This window comes from Gobio gobio (genome assembly GCF_949357685.1).
Source record: "Gobio gobio genome assembly, chromosome: 2".
Classification (NCBI taxonomy): Eukaryota; Metazoa; Chordata; class Actinopteri; order Cypriniformes; family Gobionidae; genus Gobio; species Gobio gobio.
In genome coordinates this window covers 19,173,699-19,194,020 of record NC_137098.1, presented here as the reverse complement: position 1 = coordinate 19,194,020, position 20,322 = coordinate 19,173,699, and the positions used below count along the sequence as shown (strand labels likewise).

Below are 20,322 nucleotides of genomic sequence, written 5' to 3'. Positions count from 1 at the left end.
CGTGTTACAAAACACGTTTCTTTATTGGTTAACGTAATAAGTCAGCGCTGCACTGCCAGAACGCAATAGGCTTAGTAGTTTATATTTATATAAACACACGCATGTTACACACAATTATTTATATAAACACATGCATGTTACCTTATTGTGTTCTTAACAATGTAACTGATATTTGTTTAAAATCCCGTTTGCGGAAACGCAAAAGAGTGGGCGGACCGGGAAAGGAATGCCTGTTCCTAACAAAAAGAGGAAGAATCACGATTTATAAACAGTTCCCGAACACTGGTGGCTTTACACAACAAAGAATTTAGGTACGTATAGTTTACTCAGTTATAGAAGGTTCACAAATGTCTGTAACGTTACAGTATCATTGGTGTTTACTTGTAAGTAGGTTTAGTAAGTCACGCAACAAGTGGATCAAAGTCAGTTTCTTAAAGATTTTTTCAGTTAACGTACACCTCAAAATATAATTAAATCTAAGGGTCCATAATTTGATAAGATAATTCAACCAATTAAGAGTAATAAACAGACTGATATCAGTCGGTGCTAGTTTCTATTTGTCTTGGGTCCGTTTAGTTATTTTTTGTATATATAATTTAGGCTACTAAGACGTGTTTGTATAAGTTTATTATACCAAAGCATGTTCAACGAGTGACTAGAACACACGGGGGAACCAACAGATAGTGTGTATTGTGACTGATGAATGAGTGAGTACATGCAAAGCGTTTGTGTTGTGATCTTCATTGTGCAAGCCAGGTTTTCCAGATTTGTGAGCTTTATGTCAGTGGTGTCATTTCCCAGTTGAATAGCTGCTAGATTTATTTTTTAATGTCAATTGATTATATGGTTAATCTTTCAATCCAGGACTTCGCTTCCTGAGATGATACACCGACCTCAACATGTTTATGAAATGGTCATTTTTTGCAGTAGTGATTGGTACAGATTTAGCAGCGTTGCGAAAATGAACCCGGTGTGACCCCGTTTATGTTCCGTTTTAGTAGAGGTCAGGAAAACAATTTAACACACGGACAGTAACGCTGAAAAACAAAGTTAAAATATGTCTAGTTATATAATGTAGACCCAGCGTAGGCCGCTAAACCTCGTCCAAACTGCTTATTCCATTGCGATTATATTTTGCCCAGAGCAGCCCTGATCACGTCACACTTTCACTTTTGATTTTTCTCCAGCTGAGCGGAAGATAAGGGATATTCTGCTGTAGAGACATTGCGTGCTTCGGCTGTTCTCCTTGGGTAAGTTGTGGTTAATGCTTGTATTATTTTATTTTTAAGTAATTTCTCAATATGCCAGGAGAAAATGAACAGATACAGAATAATTTATTTTTTAATTTTCATAAGAGACCTTTTACTAAAATCAAAAACAGTGTGTGTGCGCAATTAAACCTGATTTAGTTGGCTTACATTGTTTTTATACACTGATCCATATTGATTTGTTTATTGTTCTCAATTAATCTAATATAATAATAATTATTTATATATATATATATATATATATATATATATATATATATATATATATATATATATATATATATATATATATATATATATATATATATATATACTATACATACACACATATAGCCTACATATACAGTCAAACTAACATTTATTCAGACACCTTTGTCTTTGAATTCTGCATATTTTATTACAATTTTCAGAGTTAAACTGCACTGTAAAAAAAATCAGGTCTCCCAACTGAAAATTTTCTAGTGACTGATCACATCTAATTTTTTTAGTTGGCCAAATTGAACGAATGCGAATTACATTGCATCAATTCACAGAAATTCAATTTGGCCAACTGAAAAATTTAGATGTGATCGGTCATTAAATTTAGATGTGATCGGTAGAAAATTTTCAATTGGAGACCTGATTGGTTTTTTTTTACAGTGTGTGTCAGAACAAATTAATCTTGATAATGTCAGATAACTTTGATAGAAAGGTATGTAATGGATTACAATCAGCTGTAAAATCTTACCAAGCAATGCTTAAAGGGTTACTTCAGTGATTTAGCATTAAGCTTTGTATTTAAACTGGGTAATTTATGCAGTAGAAATGTGAAATTATTTTTGAATTTGGTGCCTTCTAGACTGAGAAAAGAAAGAAAATGTATTTTTGTGTCATGTGGATGAAAGACAACAACTCCCAGAATGCACTTGCCTCGCTGCCCTACTGAGGCCACTTTGATCTTCGTAGTAATACAATAATTTTGTTCAGTTAGAGAATAAACACTACAATTAAAAACTGAACGTGTCTTTTCAATAAAGTGTGAGTGAGCCGAACGAAAGTCACGGCACAGACGCAGCAGTGTCAGATTTCATTCATCACGAAGAGCTGAGGTAACGTTAAGCGCCAGTCTGGCACGTTTTCAGATCGCATGTGGAAGCTAAACTATCACAGGAATTCATTGAAAAGTTGAAACACTCACTTTACTCTGCATCGCCCCGTTATGATTGTCCGTGCGGCCGTCTGTGTCTTACATTCTGTGCGTGAGATCTCTCCCCTATGGGCAGGTTGATAACATGCGGAACAGCTCCATCTAGTAGCTGTAGTCTTTAGCCTCTGGCCAAAAAATCCTCAGATGACGCAAAATGACGATATTTGTTTCATTTGAGGTTTTTCTCCAGAAATAAAATTCATAATTCTCTCGTCTCAGGGGGATATGAGAGGGGAAAGTACCATAATTTAAATATACTTCCGGGTTTCTACTGATACAAAGCCTAATGCTAAATCACTGAAGTTACCCTTTAATTTTGTTCAGTATGTGGTGTAAAATGTCACATTAGCAATTAGAAAAAACACTTAAGCAAAACATGGTCAGGTCAAAGTGTCTGAATTATTTTGGTCCCAAATTTTTTATCAATTTTACTGGTAGTCCACTATGAAGAACATTTGGGTATATTATGTCACCGTTTACTTAAGTTCATTTATGCAAGTGAGGATAGCAAAATATAGTGTCCTGCACCCACTAGTACAAAAAGTATCTCTGGTGTCTGAGTAATTTTCAGTTTGACTGTATATACACACTGAGATGTTGATTAGACAGTCCATCAGTACTCAAAATAAATGGATATCACAATTATCATAATTTCAGTTATTCACAGCCTCCCCTGCTTTAGGAAGGTTTTAGTAAAATCTTGTCTTATGTAAAATAATTTGATTGTTTTGCCTGCTGAATGTTAACAAGTTCAGTTGCAAGTTATTGTCTCACACACACATGGGATATCAGCCCATTTTATCACAGCATAATAATATATGCGATTTATTTTAGCATCACAACTTTATATTACCACGTTTATTGTGGATTTGTTAATGATCTATTTCCATAACTGCTATTTATTTGGTTCTTTCTATGCTATCATAGCCTGTTGCAAAGTCAATTATATTCATATGAAAAGAGTTTAAAATCAACAAAATGCGGATTTAGAATACCTTGATGACATTTTGGTGTGAAATACTCCTTTATAACCCTATGTATTGACAGTCCAAATTTGGCAAAGATATGTAGCAAAGTGTAATGTTAAAAGTTAACTTTAGACTTATGCTATATTTTGCAGTGCAACTCCCCACAGTCCTTATCACTCCTCACATATCTAGTAATGGCGACATCTGCTGGAGACAGCAGTATTTTAGAGGAAGAGTTAACGTGTCCAGTGTGTCTGGAGCTTTACCGCGATCCCCACCTGCTGCCCTGCGGTCATAACTTCTGTCTGCCATGCCTGCGGAGGCTCAAGAGCCGCTCAGATCATGGCCGTTTGCGATGTCCGGAGTGCCGACAGAGTCACCGCAGCTCTGCCAACTGGCAGAAGAACTTCAAACTGGCCAACATTGCTGATGGTTTCCGTCGTCGTGGCCAATCAGAGCGTTCCACCCAGAGCCGGAGCGACCCATCTCACAGACCTGCTGAGGCACGCTGTGATTACTGTCCAGGGGATAGCAGTGAAGGTGGGAAAGGTCCAATGGCAGTTAAAACCTGCCTGAAGTGTGAAGTGTCCATGTGCCCAAAGCATGTTCAGCCTCATTTGGAGCTCCCGGCTTTCCGAGAGCACCCGCTGGTGGAGCCGCTCAATGACATGAGGAAGAGGAAGTGTTTGGAACATGATGAGATGTTCCGGTACTACTGCATGGATGAGCGCTTGTTCCTCTGTAATGCCTGCACCATAGAAGGAACGCACAATGGACACTGCATCAAAACACTGAAGAACACCATGAAAGATTTCAAGGTAGGTCTGACGTGTTAAGGCCCATTCAGTCTTCTTACATCAGTTCACACCGAAGATGATATTTGGTTTCAGTATTACAAGGATGTGCAACTGGTTTACACCTGGTATTAAGATGCATTTTTGTCAATCTGATCATAAGTGGACAATGTTAGATACAGGTTTAAAAGAGGTCTAAAATGTTTTGAGCTTTTTACACTTTCAACAATTCCAGAAGTAGTCAAAAACGCATTTTATCAGATTGCTTTCGTAGTGTAGGCACTCATGTGGTCGAATGCGTTATAACAGCCACACAACACCACCTAGTTGCCTCCCAGTGACCTAGCACGTGTGCGTTATATGGGACGTGTTTTGAGAGAGCGCACAAAAACAATATATTCCGTCTCCATTATGTTGGGCCAAAACGCATGGTTTAAAATAGAATTTGCTGCTACCATTCGCATCCTTTCCATTACCTTCCTTTCACGCTCGCTTGTAAGCAGTGTAATGGCTTCATTTATTCAGTCATACGGTCACAGGAGATTTAAAATGCATGTTAAAACAAGGTGTAACCAATAATGTGGCTTGGCTGACTATGATATTGGAATTACTATAAAAATGTGAGTTTCCTAGTCGGAAATTGGACATGAATGCCCTCTCAAATCGTATTTACTACCGGGAGACTCGGGTATCAAAAATATCTCTAAGTTGGGCATGCCATAAACTCTAAACATGGTGGAAAAGAAGGATGATTGCTGGTGTGACTGGTATTCTTTATAAGTAAGGTATTTTAAACCGCTACATCGCCTTGTCGTACTGGGAATGATATATGTTTCTATGGTGACCCTATCAACTCCTAAATGAATGTGCAGTGGTCAGGTGTTAGAGCTCTCAGAAAATTCCCAATTACATTGTAATTACAAGCTCTATGAGAACGTGAACGTTTTTTACAAATTGTAATTTCAACATGGCGTGAATGCACCTTAGCATGCATTTGACAGAATTCCAGAATTGTCAGCAATTTTTTATATGGTTGTCAAGGAATGAGACACTACATTTTATCTTCTATACATTTTAACATACCTGCCTTTAATTTTCAAGTAATCCTGAAGACCGTTAAGCCACGGTCACACTATAGACTAGGGCTGAATCCGAAATTGTCCCTTAACCCTCAAATAATACAGTTCACTTGAAGGAGTGAATGAAAACGAGTGAGCGAATTCGGACAGCCATTTAGTGTACATCGTCTGTATTGTTGGGGTCAAATGTGGAATAGAACAAGTCCACTTGATAACGTCCACTATGGTTTCAGACACCACTACAAATGGCTTTCCCTTTAAATAATGCCCTATTTGAGGGTATAGGGGCTGATTTCGGATTCAGCCTTGCACACAAAATTTCTATGGATACTGCACAATCGCGCCTAGTGTGAGTACACCCTTGGTGCAACTCTGCAATTTTTTTGCATTCTTTTAATTCAGCTAAGAGTTAAGAGTTAACCAAACTTAAAATTTGCATGAGCTTTTGTTATCTGTGTCCTGCATGCATGTAAATGGAGGTCAATGGTATGAAAAGTATAGTGTGACCACCCCTTAAAGCCCAACGTATACTGTGCACTAGAAATATTTAATATTTGTCCAGTGTCTAGTCTATGCTATATCTCTTCAGAAGTTTATATGCTATAAAAATGTCTCTGCAATCTTTTAACCTAAGTTGAACCCCCTCATACATGCATATGCTTAAAAACCGAAGTATACTTTGGGCTTTAGCTGCGTCAAGTGTGTTTTAATTGGGGTTGGAGCTAAACTATCATGGAAGTCTCCCATCAGCAGGGTTGGCTATCCCTAGTAGACCATGGCACTAGCAACACCAAGGTCATGGACATGATTTGTTTAGAAACAGACAATTTAGCTCCAACCCTAATCAATCACACCTGAACCAGCAAATCAAGGTCTTCAGGGGTCCGTTCTTCGTACCTCGCTTAATACATCTGAGATGATTTGACAGATCCCAAATCTTTTAATGGTGATAACTTCAACCAAATTTGCGGATTGGATTAAATGATCTAAGATTACTGCGCATTCTTGTGTTCCCTGAAGAGGGCAGATGTATCGATACTCGAAACCACGATCAGCAATTGGCTGCCGGCTAGACAGCAACGTAATGACATCATATAATTAAAAAGCCACCTGGCAAAAAACTTGACCAATTACACACACAAAAAACACGAATTTCTGGACCTTTTATAAGGAAACAGCCAAACAACCAAACCAACATAAAAGTTATAATAGACAATTGATAGGCCTAAATGTTTTTTTTTTTTAAACATGATTATCAATAATTTATATTCATGATTTTATACTGTATTTGTACACCCTTTACAGTTTTATTTCAATGTTGTAATTACATTTTTAATTCAATTTTGAAGCAGACTTGTAACGTGACAGTATTAAAGTTTCTTAAGGGTCAAGATTAAATTATCTGCATCTCCTGCACTGCATCAAGCGACTCCCATAATATCCGTCATCACTTAAATTAATGCATGGCTTACAACGTACAACGAGCGAGTAACTGTACAACGTGTGTAAACCTCCAATAAAATTATAAAGTAATTATTCCATCACAAATAAGTCGCTCAATCAAGTGGCTGTGTCTATAGTATTATACACAACATTATAATATAATATACATTCTCATATACAATATAACATTTTATATTATTATTATTATTTAAAATTATTATTATTGCCCCTGGTTCAGTAATGAACTCTTGTAATAAAGTAGCAGTGGTTGGGACAGATTTTGAGTATCACCTCAAGATGCAATCTAATCCTGTTTACATGAAATAAGCCTGCTCCCGAGCAGGTTTAAGCTTACGAACCTGTTGCTATGACAGCAAGTCCAGGATGAGCGTCAAAGAAGCAAACAATCCAAGATCATGCCAAATCGTCAACAATCAAATCCGGCTAACTGATTTAGCCACGGACGAAGAAAGGACCCCAGGAGATCTTGAAAACAACAACAGCCAAGTGTGTTGGAGTAGGGTTGGAACTAAAGAAGGTAGTCTTCCAGGAGCAGTATTGGCTGCCACTGTAGTATATGAAATGCAGTACAAAAAATGAGCTAAGTATTTAGTAAGGTTGTACACTATTTGGCAGTACGTGTTGTGTCAACGATACAAAATGTGCAGTGTGGGTGAACCTTCAGAAACAAGGTTGATAACCACTATTTTATCAAAACTGGAACAGTAGAACACTATCTGGTATACACCATTGTTTTAATAATGCATGTTCACTTGCTGACCAGAATCATTCACAGGTTAGTAAATTCTCTCTTGTTCTTTCTCTACTCACGGTTGTCTTCTCAAGGGTTATCTTGACACTCAGCTGCACAAGACAAACAGGAAGATCCTAAAGGCAGAAAAAAATCGATTGGAACAAAAAGAGATCGAACGGCATAGCAAGGTGAAGTTAGTTCTCTCATTAGTTAGTTAATTGCAATTTAAAGTTTAATTACAAGGCTTTTGATTCAACCCATTTAATTTTTAGTCGTTTTTTAGTCTTAAAGAATTTATCAATTAATATAATTTTTTTTCTATTGTTTGTGGCTTTTGCTAAAAAAAAAAAATACATTTTGCATGGGCAAGCACCCCTCACATTTTCTAAAGAAAATCTAGTTTGAAATATTTGTTCTGTTTTAGGTCTACCGGGATGACACAAACCGACACCTAGATGCTTTCCGAGAGACTTCTATTGCACATCTTGATGCTTTTCTATCTTCGCTGCGTGATTGTGTCAGCAGCTATGATGGTGAGCAGTGTTCTGGAATCCAACAGAACCTGAGCCAAATAACACAAGATCAAACTCGTCTACAAGAGGTTCACTCAGGCTTTGAGAGGCTTCTACAGGAGAGTGATGCTTTCCAATTCATTAAGGTAAATTTTACATACAAACACATTTATTCACGTTTTTCGTGTATAGGCGACAATGCTGTCAAAAGGATCTCCATTTACACAAATCAGCAAAAATGATTATACATGTCACGATAGTAGTTGGCACTACTGTCACTTTGTAAAAAGAAAAACTGCACGCATAATATCCATGTGCAGGATGTCACTGTTTTCACAAATTCAGGTTTGACAATAACAGTATTGTTTTCAACTTGCACTTTGAAACACGTTTTCAAAAAATTGTGTTGTCAGGCCCCCAAAATGCTGTTGTCGTATAAATGAACGGCCAAAGCACACAGGTTTAAAATTTTTAGTTGAAAATGGTGTCGTGTAACCATCTCTAAAAGAAAGATGAATCCAGTGGTTGTACAAGTTGATGATCAGCATAAAGTTTGGTCCACTTTGCAGCAAGAACACACCACCTTGACATGGAAAGGAACCAGCTACATTTAATTTGTTTTTCACATAACGTTTAGGGGTGGGTTTATTTGAATTTGTTGATACAACAATAATAGTTGGATGTGATGTGGAAATAGAACAATTATTTCAGTGATTTCTATAGAGCCATTTGCATATTCTTTGATCAATTTGATGCCACAAACTATGGCAAACCTAGTAATTTTTTTCTTCCTCAAAAGCACTTGAAGCAAACTTGATAGATCAATTTCCAGGAGTCGATAAAGATCCAACAAGGGGTGTAATATCGATTATCATCTTTTAAAAACAATTTGTATGCTCTCTATATGTTTCGAAATGTGTTTCCAAATATGGTACATTATTTGTATCATCTGCACCAGTGTCCTGCATGGATCCTGTTTGGTAAACCTTCACCCACAAAATTTAACAGAACAACTGACCCGTTATTTCACAACAGAACTCATTTAATTCCATACCGACCAATTTTGCATAAAGACCGCGACCTGATCTGCAAACTCACTTCTATAATCTTGTGAAAACTCATGTTATAGCCTACACTTTGTTGGTTATGAGACAAATTGCAAGTGTCCAGTCAGTTATTCTCGAAAACTGAGTGTTCCTTGTTTGGCAGTTTGAACAAAACTTCCATGTGAAAATCTTAATTTTGGGGTTTCTCTTTGGATTTCTTTCAGGATTACAATTCATCTATGAAAAGGTAAGACAAATTTATGATTCAAAGGTGCTTTCACACATTTGCAGCAAGGGGGTTTATTTTTGTCTACATGGTAATATATTTAAAACTGTATGTGTATGTATGTCAGGTACCAGAGACAGTTAAGAAAACCTCTGTTTTTCCCTGATGAGCCCACTGTCGACACTGAGCCGATGTATGAAACTATGGAAGGAAAGATGATGGAGTTCATTGCTGAATTGCGTCAGCATGGCAGCACACTCATCACCACACTCTGTAAGTCTGAGACCCGCTTACAGCTGCTATTAATGTCCAACTCAAGTGGTATGTGCGTAATACAGGGGTTAACAGGGTCCAAAACGTTTGTTATCCAATCACTCACAGATGGTATGAAATGAAAATGAATTGTGAACTATTCTTATATGCATTCGTTTAATTTTTCATGTTTAATCAAAATGCTAAAACTGGACCCTCTGGTGAAAATGACAGACTTCTCCAATCATTCAGTCTTCTTAAACCCCAGCCATTGAACCAAATCCCGGCCCTACATTTTTTTTGTTACACTTGGATGTACTTCATAATATAGAAGAAAAGATCTGTTGCTACTTCTATTGCATCACAACTTTAAACTCCGCAATAGGATATAAAATATTTTGTGATTGGATCACTGAAATCATGTTAACTAAGTTTAAATAAAATCACGCATGTTATTTTATTCCAATTAATATGTATTTTATTTCAGCTAGTGGCTGAGGCAACATCTCATTTTATTTAGTTTAATTTGTATTAAAAAAAACAAATAAACTATATAGGCATATTTAAAAAAAACCTACTAAAAATGATGTACAATTACAACAAAATTCCTAAAAATTAAAATGAAACCAGAAAATATAAAACAAATCATTCAAAATATGAAAAAAAACATAAGCCTCTATCACACTTCCGTGTTCAAAAAGCAAAAGCTTCAAATAGGAGCGTAAACGTCCGCTGCAGTCTGTGCCAATAGCACAGGATTGTGATTTTTATTTATGTAAAATTCAGCACATATACTTCTTCTAAAGACACCAACCTCAGGTTACAATCATTAAGTGTTGTGAAACAAATAAATAAGTACGGTATTTCATGATTTAAAGGGGAGCATGCAAGTCATACTGTGCATGCACAATACTTCAGAGTCTGGTCACCTTAATTTATTGCATAACTGCAAAAATAGAATAAAAAAATCAACATATCACTTCAAAGGGCATTAGAATTAGACAAATCTTAAAATATTATTAAAATATTACTGGCAGTAACGTCTCGGTTACGGATGTAACCCTCGTTCCCTGAGGAGGGAACGGAGACGTAACGTTAGTGACTAACGAATGGGGGTTTCGCTTAGAAGCCTATCAACTTCGAGTTTTGAGAAAACGCCCAATGGCGTGCCAATGCCATGGGGCATGCGGAATTTGCATACGTAGCTCCGCCTCACTGCGTGAGTATATAAGGAAGTACGAGGCAATATCGCATTATGTTACCTGCTTGAGGAGCCAAGACTGAACTCCTGCGTTCCAGGCAACACAGCTCGATGTGGCAAGGGGACGTTACGTCTCCGTTCCCTCCTCAGGGAACGAGGGTTACATCCGTAACCGAGACGTTCCCTTTCGTTCAGTCACTACGACGTAACGTTAGTGACTAACGAATGGGGGTCCCAATATAATCCCGCCACTCAGCTGTCTTCCAGTGCCCTGCGTAAGTGTGAGTACCCTGTCGTAAGACTAGTACGGACGAAGGACTCCCACTTAACACAGGAATACCAAGGTACACTGGGAAGCATATCCCAGTGAGGGAATGCCAAGATGCCTACCCGTGGGGAGGACTTAAGAGACACATATGACCCGGAGAGGGTTGCATATGGGAGATCTCTAGGGTACCAGCCGAAGGTGGATTTTTAACCCTAGGGGTGGCGGGGACACGCCAAGGGAAGAAACCCGCTCACTGCGGAGACTTACGGTGAAATACACATGTGGGGGTCGCCAGAGGGAACCATGCACATGGGGCACCTGGCCGGACATGAGGGTCTGGGCTCGAGAGGGCAGACTGAACTGATGTCGGCGTCGACAGTGCTGGAGGAGCTCAGGGCTCTCGGGGAACTCACCTGAGGAAATATCGCACGTATCCAGTCCGTGGAGTGGAGTGGCGAGCAAGCGAAGACACCTGAACCTGGTCCTTACCGGCCCCTCGGGGGAGCGAGTACATAGTCGGACACTGGCTCCACTCGGAGATTATAGAATCTGGCGAATGTGTTGGGTGTCGCCCAGCCTGCAGCTCTGCAGATGTCTGCTAGCGAGGCGCCATGCGCTAGAGCCCAAGAGGAGGCCACACTCCGGGTGGAGTGTGCCCTCACACCAAGGGGACATGGTCGGCCTTGCTGCTGGTAAGCCAAAGCAATGGTGTCCACTATCCAGTGAGACAGCCTTTGCTTTGAGAGAGCACTTCCCTTCCGCTCTCCACCATAACAGACAAAGAGCTGGTCTGAGGTCCTGAAACACTGCGTCATGTCTACGTAGGCGCGGAGCGCGCGTACTGGACAGAGCAATGCCAAGGCTGGGTCTGCCTCCTCCAAAGGCAGCGCTTGCAGGTTCACCACCTGGTCCTTGAACGGAGTGGTGGGAACCTTGGGCACATATCCAGGCCGGGGTCTCAGGATCACGTGAGAGTTAGCCGGCCCGAACTCCAGGCACGCTTCGTCAACCGAAAATGCCTGCAGGTCCCCGACCCTCTAGACTGAGGCCAATGCGGTCAGCAGAGCCGTCTTCATAGACAGAAACTTAATATCAACCGACCGCAAAGGCTCAAAGGGAGGTCTCTGCAGAGCAGTTAGTACTACTGCGAGGTCCCAAGAGGGTACGAGAGGAGAGCGAGGAGGATTCAGTCTCCTAGCTCCCCTCAGGAACCTGATGACCAGGTCGTGCTGACTTACCTTTTTGTTCTCCAAGAGATCGTGGTGGGCAGATATTGCGGCCACATATACCTTGAGGGTGGAGGGAGACAGCCTTCGCTCCAGCTCCTCTTGGAGAAACTCAAGCACGGACCCGATCGGACATTTCCAGGGGTCTTCTTGGCGGGAAGAGCACCAGGTGACGAAGAGGTTCCACTTCAACGCATAGGCATGCCGAGTGGACTCTGCCCTAGCGGAAGTGATGGTGGCGACCACCGTAGGTGGTAGGCCACTCAAACCTGCCGGGTCCCGTCTAGGAGCCACACGTGGAGGTTCCAAAGGTCGGGACGCGGGTGCCAATGGGTGCCCCGTCTCTGAGTGAGGAGGTCCGGTCTCAGAGGAATAGGCCAGGGAGGGGCTGTCGCAAGGAGAATGAGTTCGGGGAACCAGGTCCGGACGTGCCAGTACGGGGCGACCAAAAGGACCTGCTCCTTGTCCTCCCTGATCTTGCACAGAAGCTGTGCGAGTAGGCTCACTGGGGGAAACGCATATTTGCGTAGGCCCCGCGGCCAGCTGTGCGCCAGTGCATCCGTGCCGAGCGTGCCCTCGGTCAGGGAATAATACAGGCTGCAGTGGGAAGAGTCGTGGGAGGCAAACAGGTCTACCTGTGCGTCGCCGAACTGTTCCCAAATCAGCTGAACCGTCCGGGGATGGAGTCTCCATTCTCCCGGGAGAGGCTGAAACCGCGAGAGCTCGTCGGCTGCGTGGTTCAGGACTCCCGGAATATGGACAGCACGAAGGGACCTCAGGCGCTTCTGACTCCATAAGACGAGATGGCGGGCGAGTTGAGACATGCGGCGGGAGCGTAGACCGCCCTGGTGGTTGATGTACGCTACTACGGCCGTGTTGTCTGTCCGGACAAGCACATGTTGACCCTTCAGCAACGCTCAGAAGCGGTGCAGGGCGAACCGTACTGCCAGCAACTCGAGGCAATTGACATGCAGAAGGCGCTGGGGTCCTGTCCAGGAGCCCGCGGCTGCTTGTCCATTGCACATGGCACCCCAGCCCGTGGCAGAGGCATCCGTCGATACGACAACATGCCTGGAAACTCGTTCTAAGGGCACACCGGCCCGAAGAAAGCTGAGGTTCGACCACGGGGTGAGTGTCTGTAAGCAGGCCCGAGTCACTTGGATCCGGAGCGTGCCAGACTGCCATGCCCATCTCGGGACTCGATCGCGAAGCCAGTGCTGAAGCGGTCTCATATGAAGCAATCCGAGCGGCGTTACCGCGGCTGCAGATGCCATATGCCCCAGGAGCCTCTGAAAAAGTTTCAGTGGAACCGCATTCTTGCTCTCGATTTGTCGGAGGCAAGTCAGCAGAGACTGCGCGCGCTCGCTCGAAAGCTGCGCGTACATGGCGACCGAGTCGATCTCCATACCGAGAAAAGAGATCCTCTGCACTGGGCAGAGTTTGCTCTTCTCCCAGTTGACCCGAAGGCCCAGACGGGTTAAGTGGTGGAGAACCAGATCTCTGTGTCCGCAAACCTGCTCTCGAGAGTGGCCTAGTATGAGCCAGTCGTCGAGGTAGTTCAGGATGCGGACCCCGTGCTGCCAAAGGGGCGCAAGGGCTGCCTCGGCGATCTTCGTGAAGACGCGAGGGGACAGAGATAACCCGAATGGGAGAACTGCGTACTGGTATGCCCGCCCCTCGAAAGCAAACCGTAGGAACGGTCTGTGTCGAGGAAGGATGGAGACATGGAAGTAGGCGTCCTTCAGGTCGATCGCTGCAAACCAATCGTCCGGACGAACGCATTCGAAAAGGCGTTTCGCAGTCAACATCTTGAACGGAAGCCGGTGAAGGGATCGGTTCAAGATGCGAAGGTCCAGGATTGGCCGTAACCCACCGGTTTTCTTGGGTACAATGAAGTAGGGGCTGTAGAACCCCGACCTCATTTCGGCTGGAGGGACAGGCTCGATCGCACCCTTCGCCAGTAGAGTGGCAATCTCCGCACGCATGACGGGGGCATGGGCCCCGGTCACGGTATAGCGGACTCCCCTGTAACGGGGAGGAGCCTGCGCGAACTGAATCGCGTAGCCGAGCCTGACGGTCCGGGCAACCCAGCGGGACAGCCCCGGAAGCTGAAGCCAGGCTTCCAGAGACTGCACCAACGGGGTCATACGGACAGTAGGCGTACCCCGGGTGGGGCAGCGAGGCAGCGTTACCGGCGCGGACAGGGGAGGCTGTTGGGCGTCCCCGGGTCGGAGCACGGTTAACGGCTGCGCCCTGACAGAGGAGACCAGGGAAGGACTCGCGTTCCACGGGGGTCTGCTCTGCCAGGGGGCTGGCGACAGAGAGGGACGAGAGTGGCGTGACCCGAGGGTGGCGCGCACTGCCGTCACCGATCTCTGGGGGCTCAGAGACAGGAACATGAGTTCTTCCCAAGCGCCGCTAGCCCGGGGGCCAGCAGCGGAAGGATTTTCCCCCGGCCCTCCACCGGGGGAAGGAGAGGCCCTGCTACCATCCCCTGGGAAGAACTGGAACCCATCTCTGAGTTGTCCACCTCCATCCTGGCGTTTAACCAGTCTGGGGAGCGGACTGGGCGACATCCTCAACCACCTCCACGGCGCGGCCCAGGTGAAGGCTGCTGCTGGGGCCGGGCGGGAAGAGGGAGGGCGCCCTCGGCGGCGAGCGGACTGAGGCGACTGGGCCGGCGGCTGGTGCAGCAGCTGGCCGCCGGGGCAGTACGTGTTGCAGCCTCAGTCTGCTCTGGGGCGGCCGAGAACTGTTGGGCGCAGTTCTCAGCCGCGCCGCCGAAGAGGCCAGCCTGGGATATGGGTGAGTTGAGGAGGCGGGCCCGCTCAACGTCCTCCACATCACCAGGTAAGGCCTGGTGTTCTCCCGGACCACAGCTGTGGACATCGCCCGACCCAGGGAGCGTGTGGCCACCTTCACCGCCCGGGGGCGGGGTCAGTTGCGGCACGCAGCTCAATGAAGAGCCCTGGGTCGGCTCCACCCTTGTGCATGTGCAAAGGGGCGGCGGCCTGCCCGTAGCACTGCGGGACCACGCCACCGAAGTAGACGAGCCCACAGGCTTTGGGGGGGGTGCTTAGGACAGCCACACCACGCCACGTCAAAGCCCTCCGTGGACACCGTAGTGCGCAGCAGAGAGTTCAACAGTGGGGGGGGAGGGGGCCCCAGTGTACCCTAGGCCGCGGCCCCATCAAGGGCAGAGAAGGCGGAGGAGGCCACCAAACGGTCGCGAGAAGCACGGGGACTTCCGGGACCGCGTGATCTCCTCATGCACCCCGGGAGCGAAAGGCATTGGGGGCGGGGCCCAACAGCTGTCGGGTGCCGCCCCCAAAAACCAATCGCGCAACCACGAGCACCCGCGACTGGGCGGAGTTCCACACCAGCGCGAGACCCGCGGCTGCCCGAGATAACATGGCTGTCAACTTTAGGTCAGATCAGGCAGTGCTGACACACCCGGAGGCGGAGCACAACCTAATCGTCATCCCCAAAGGACTCCAGCCCACCTTGGGATGCGGCGATCGACATCTCACTGCTACCCGGAGCGTGAACTGAACGAACGGGGCGTCAGAGACGGGCCGTAGATTCAATCCAACACTCGCGGAAGCGATGTATGAGAGGGGGGTGTGGCCCGAGGAATGAACGTCGGGGTTCTTAATACCACAGCACCGCCCTCAGGTCACCCTGGCCACCAGCCAAAGTACCATCTCACTCGGGGACGGTAGATTGGGGTGTGGCAGAGGGGACTCTCTCTCCTCACGGAGATCATTGAGTCTCGACCGTGACATCGCGATGGTCACGCCCCCGCAATGGAAACGTGACACATCCGCAAACACTGCCCGTGCGCGCTGAAGCCCAAACACGCTCGAGCAGTGAATGCGTCCTCAGACAGCAGCGGAAAATCGATCGCACCCGGAAGTGCACGGGCGAGCCGTCTTGAAAAAGACGTGCCACGCGCAAGCTCTTTTTGTGAGAGGAAAGCCTCGCAGTCGATGCCGAAGCGCCCAGGGAAACACACACCAGCTGTCAGGCGGACCACTGCACAGATCAGCAGGCAGGAAGTATGCGATCACTGGAACGCGCCGTCACACCAACACCGACTGGAAAGCTGCTCGTCTCGAAGAAGCTGACAGAGTCTCAGAAGGCTGTAGGAGTGAAGAGGTAGGTACTCTTGGCTCCGAAAGCAGAAACATAATGCGATATTGCCTCGTACTTCCTTATATACTCACGCAGTGAGGCGGAGCTACGTATGCAAATTCCGCATGCCCCATGGCATTGGCACGCCATTGGGCGTTTTCTCAAAACTCGAAGTTGATAGGCTTCTAAGCGAAACCCCCATTCGTTAGTCACTAACGTTACGTCGTAGTGACTGAACGAAAGGGAACTTGAGCTGCGTGCTGCTCGTTAATCTCATGACTGGCAGCGCTGACAATCGCTTCTCTAATGTTACACAATAAAATAAAAGATGACATGCGTAGTGGGGTATCATGTAAGTCTAAATTAAGGATTTTAAATAATGATGTATATTGTTAAGTTCAAATTAGTTTAATTTTCTTCTCAAACCTGTCCGTCCATTGACAATAATGTAGACGGAAATTCCTTTACACTACTACGGAGCAGGATGTGACAGCACATGGCCTGATAAAGGTCTATAGTATCTCAGTGATGCTAATAACGCTGGTGGAAGTGGCCTAATAAGGTACAGAAAGTAAACTTGACTGAAGGTATATTCTGTACAACAAGACTTTGCCTTTTTGTATTTTTTTTGTCTTGGTTTTCAGCGAAAACATCCAGTCATGACTCTTGTATTATTTTTTTATTTATAATAATTTTTTGTATTTTTTTTTGGGAAGGTGAATTTGAAGGGGGAGAGGGTGAGGAGGAGGTGGATGAAGAAGATGAAGAAAGTTTTGATGAAAATGAAAGTGATGCCGAGGGTGAGGGTGAGGAGGAGATGAGGAGTGAGGAGGAGCAGAACCTCACCGAGTCTGATGATGATGATGATGATGACGATGATGAATATACCCCAGAGGAGGAGGATGATGATGAAGTGGATTAGAGGCGGCCTGGATGAAGATGATCTGCACTTGAGTTCCCAGAACCAAAGTCTTCATATAAGGGTGATCGCGTCACAAATAAGCCCCCGTTTCACTTGATCTTACATGTATAATGCAGTAAACTGGCATTTTGAAGAGTGTGCACACGTATTGAGAGTCAGTATTTGTTCCTATAATATGATGTTTTGGTGAATACATTTTTTTTTTCTGTTTTGCTGTTATTTAAACCAAGATTGTTTTTTTTTTTTTTATGAAATATTTAGATTACACAAAATATTATACAAGAGGTTTATACATGAAGTGATATGGTGTTGTTTATATATATTTATGAGAATGGGTTGTGTTGAACCTGACATACTAAAAAATATTTTCTGTGATGTTGATAGTATCTTTATCTTTATTTGTTGATTTGTGGAAGGGGGCAATATTCCAGTCAGGTATGTTTCAAAGCTCAGGGTAACGCATGTTAATGTGGATATCAATTTTGGATGGGCTTAATTTTGCACTTATTTTCCACCTATTTTGTAAGAAGAGGTGAGGTGATGTGTTGGAAAAATGTATAATAAAATATAGTTTCATAATTTAAAAATCAACTGTTTTGTGGCTGATACACTAAACATAAACATTTATTTAGTTATTTATTTATTAAATTTTTTGTAGTAAACTACCACTTAACGGTTTTGAGACACTTGATCTTGACATGATCTAAAAAATAAAAAAATCTTAAAGCTTTATGCCTGTATATATGAAATTAGTTGTATAGACAAGTTGTTCAACTACCTTTTTTATTTATTTTTTTATGGGTGAGCTGTAGCAGTAAAAGAAAATCGTCAAGTGTAGCATGCATGAGAACGTTTATGGCTTGCAGTTAATGTGTTCTTTTTATTCAACACATTTAACATACTCTTGTGAGTCACGTAACATGTCTTCGTCCAATTGGTCATATTTGTGTGAAGACTAATACAAATGCCCTTTAGCAAAAACACTCAATTTTCAACTTCAAAATCGTCCGATATCATTGTTTTACCTTTTTTTTTTTGTGCTAAAGGCCGTTTGGGTTTGTCGTCATAGATATATCTATGTTTGTCTTCACTTCACACGAGCGCTTTGTAAACATGGGGGCGGTACTTCTGCCTACGTCTAGCGTGACCTTTCCAACGTGATTACGTCATCCTTAGCACCTCGCAGATCTGCGCAGGATGAACAATTTAAGTTAAAAAGTATATTCTTTTTTTTTTTTTAATGACCTCATTTAAATATGAGCTAGATAAGACCCTATTGAAAACTCGCCTGACCTTAACCCCATAGAAAATCTATGGGGTATTGTGAAGAGGAAGATGTGATATGCCAGACCCAACAATGCAGAAGGCCCTCTTTAATGAAGATATCCTCAAGGCTGTTTACTCCCTCTGAAAATTTGACAGGCAGGAGAAAAAGTCCCAAAAAAATGGAAGGGAATTGTAGCGTAATTTCTGAGGTTAAGGAAGAGATGATAGATCACAAGTAGAAGGCAGCTGAATGGAAATGGAACTTTCTGATAAGAAAATAACAAGCTGAGGTCAAGCGTGGGAGAACTGGATCGCTACAAATTTGGTGTTGGAATTTATGCATCACCAGAGGCTCACCAGAGAAATGGAACAGAAACGGTAGACAGGAGGTGATTACTTTTCTTTCCAAGATTGCTCCTGGTGTGCCCTGGGAATTGGCAGAAAAGAAGGAAATCACACACGCCATCATCATTCAGTTTTCTAATCGAATCTACAGAGAGCAAAATTGGGCATTGTCAAAGGGATCCATGTGCAAGGAGACAGGCATTCATTTTGATGAGGACTTAAATAGCTCTCCAGCCAGGGAACTGTTTTGGAAAATTTGTTGATTTTTGAGAGGCTTTTTTTGTTAGTTACATTTTTATTCTTCTGATCTCATGTAGACTACTTAGTGACTGTTCATTCACTGTGAGTTTCAGTAAGCGCATGTTATCATTAAAATCTTGTTTATCTTTTTGTTTGTAATAAGCAAGGGGACTAAAGGACAAAGTAAAATGCAAAGGTATATTTTTGATTTGCAAGGGGCAGAAGTCACATTTTGTTTTTCTACAAGAGACTCACTCTACTGAAGAAGAAGCTGCTATGTGGAAAATGAAGTGGGGAGATACATTTTGTTTAGTCATGGCTCCAATCGATCAGCAGGTGTCGCCATATGCCTTAACTATTGCCTTGGGAAGGTTGTGACTTCAGTCTGATGTTCATGGCCCGCATCTCAATGTGCAAACACCCATATATAGTATGTGACATTAGTAATATCCATAGATAGTAAAAGAAATGGACACAGCGACCCCATAGACTTCTACGGGAAAAAGTGAAGTCAATTAGAAGCACTCACTTCCTGATGGCTGAGCGTACTGCGCAACCTCAGACTGAGCTTGACGATGTAGATGTGACGTGAGCAACCTGTCTGACAGTTGTAAGTCTTCTAGTAGTTGTGCAAAGTGAAATCTGAATCAAGTTGTTGAAATATTTTGTCCGGTTGCTTTTGGCTCTATATGGGCTTTTCCCCATGCTTCTCCCTTGACTTTATCAGACTTTATGCCTCCACGTCCCCCCGATTGCCTCATAGACAGTTAAAGATTGCCTGCAAGCTTCTCCTCCTGTCTATACGGCAATTAACTGTGCGACAGAGTTGCGTGGTTATGACGCAATCGTTAGCCTATGTTTTACAAAAACGGCTTCTACGGGACTAGTGTCAGATACAAGGTAATGGAACCTTTTATACTTTGTCGTGTTTCTTTAGAAATAAACAATGGTCAAATAGAGTCTTTAAACGCCTCAGATGTAAAGTTATTCACTGTCAAAGTGACGCCAAAATGAATGGGAGTCAATGGAATGCTAACAGCAGGTGATGGCTTGGTTAGCAATGGCTGCCCTTATGGAAGGTATGCTTTCCGGTTGCTGAATTACCCCTTGGTAATATCCAATACAATTTAGGGGGGATAGTATGCATATTGGGATGCGGGAAAGTCATTGGATTGGTGCTGTGGTTAATAGT

The 20,322-nt window shown here is 43.8% G+C and overlaps 1 protein-coding gene across 2 annotated transcripts; it reads left to right on the top strand.

The window, feature by feature from the left end:
• The first annotated feature begins 3 nt into the window (after nucleotides 1-3).
• LOC307117995 (uncharacterized protein) lies at nucleotides 4-18,009 on the top strand. 2 transcript variants are annotated; one of them, XR_013815491.1, is made up of 9 exons: nucleotides 4-311; nucleotides 1,188-1,250; nucleotides 3,575-4,240; nucleotides 7,585-7,680; nucleotides 7,917-8,150; nucleotides 9,275-9,297; nucleotides 9,404-9,549; nucleotides 16,810-16,919; nucleotides 17,074-17,862. XR_013815491.1 is itself a non-coding variant. In XM_079803288.1 (8 exons), the coding sequence occupies exons 3-8, from the start codon at nucleotides 3,617-3,619 to the stop codon at nucleotides 17,277-17,279; spliced, it is 1,329 nt and encodes a 442-aa protein (XP_079659414.1). In that variant the 5' UTR covers nucleotides 4-311; nucleotides 1,188-1,250; nucleotides 3,575-3,616; the 3' UTR covers nucleotides 17,280-18,009. The 2 variants fall into 2 exon arrangements, 1 of the variants encoding a protein (XP_079659414.1); XM_079803288.1 differs by lacking the exon at nucleotides 16,810-16,919 and having other exon boundaries at nucleotides 17,074-18,009.
• Nucleotides 18,010-20,322: the final 2,313 nt, after the last annotated feature.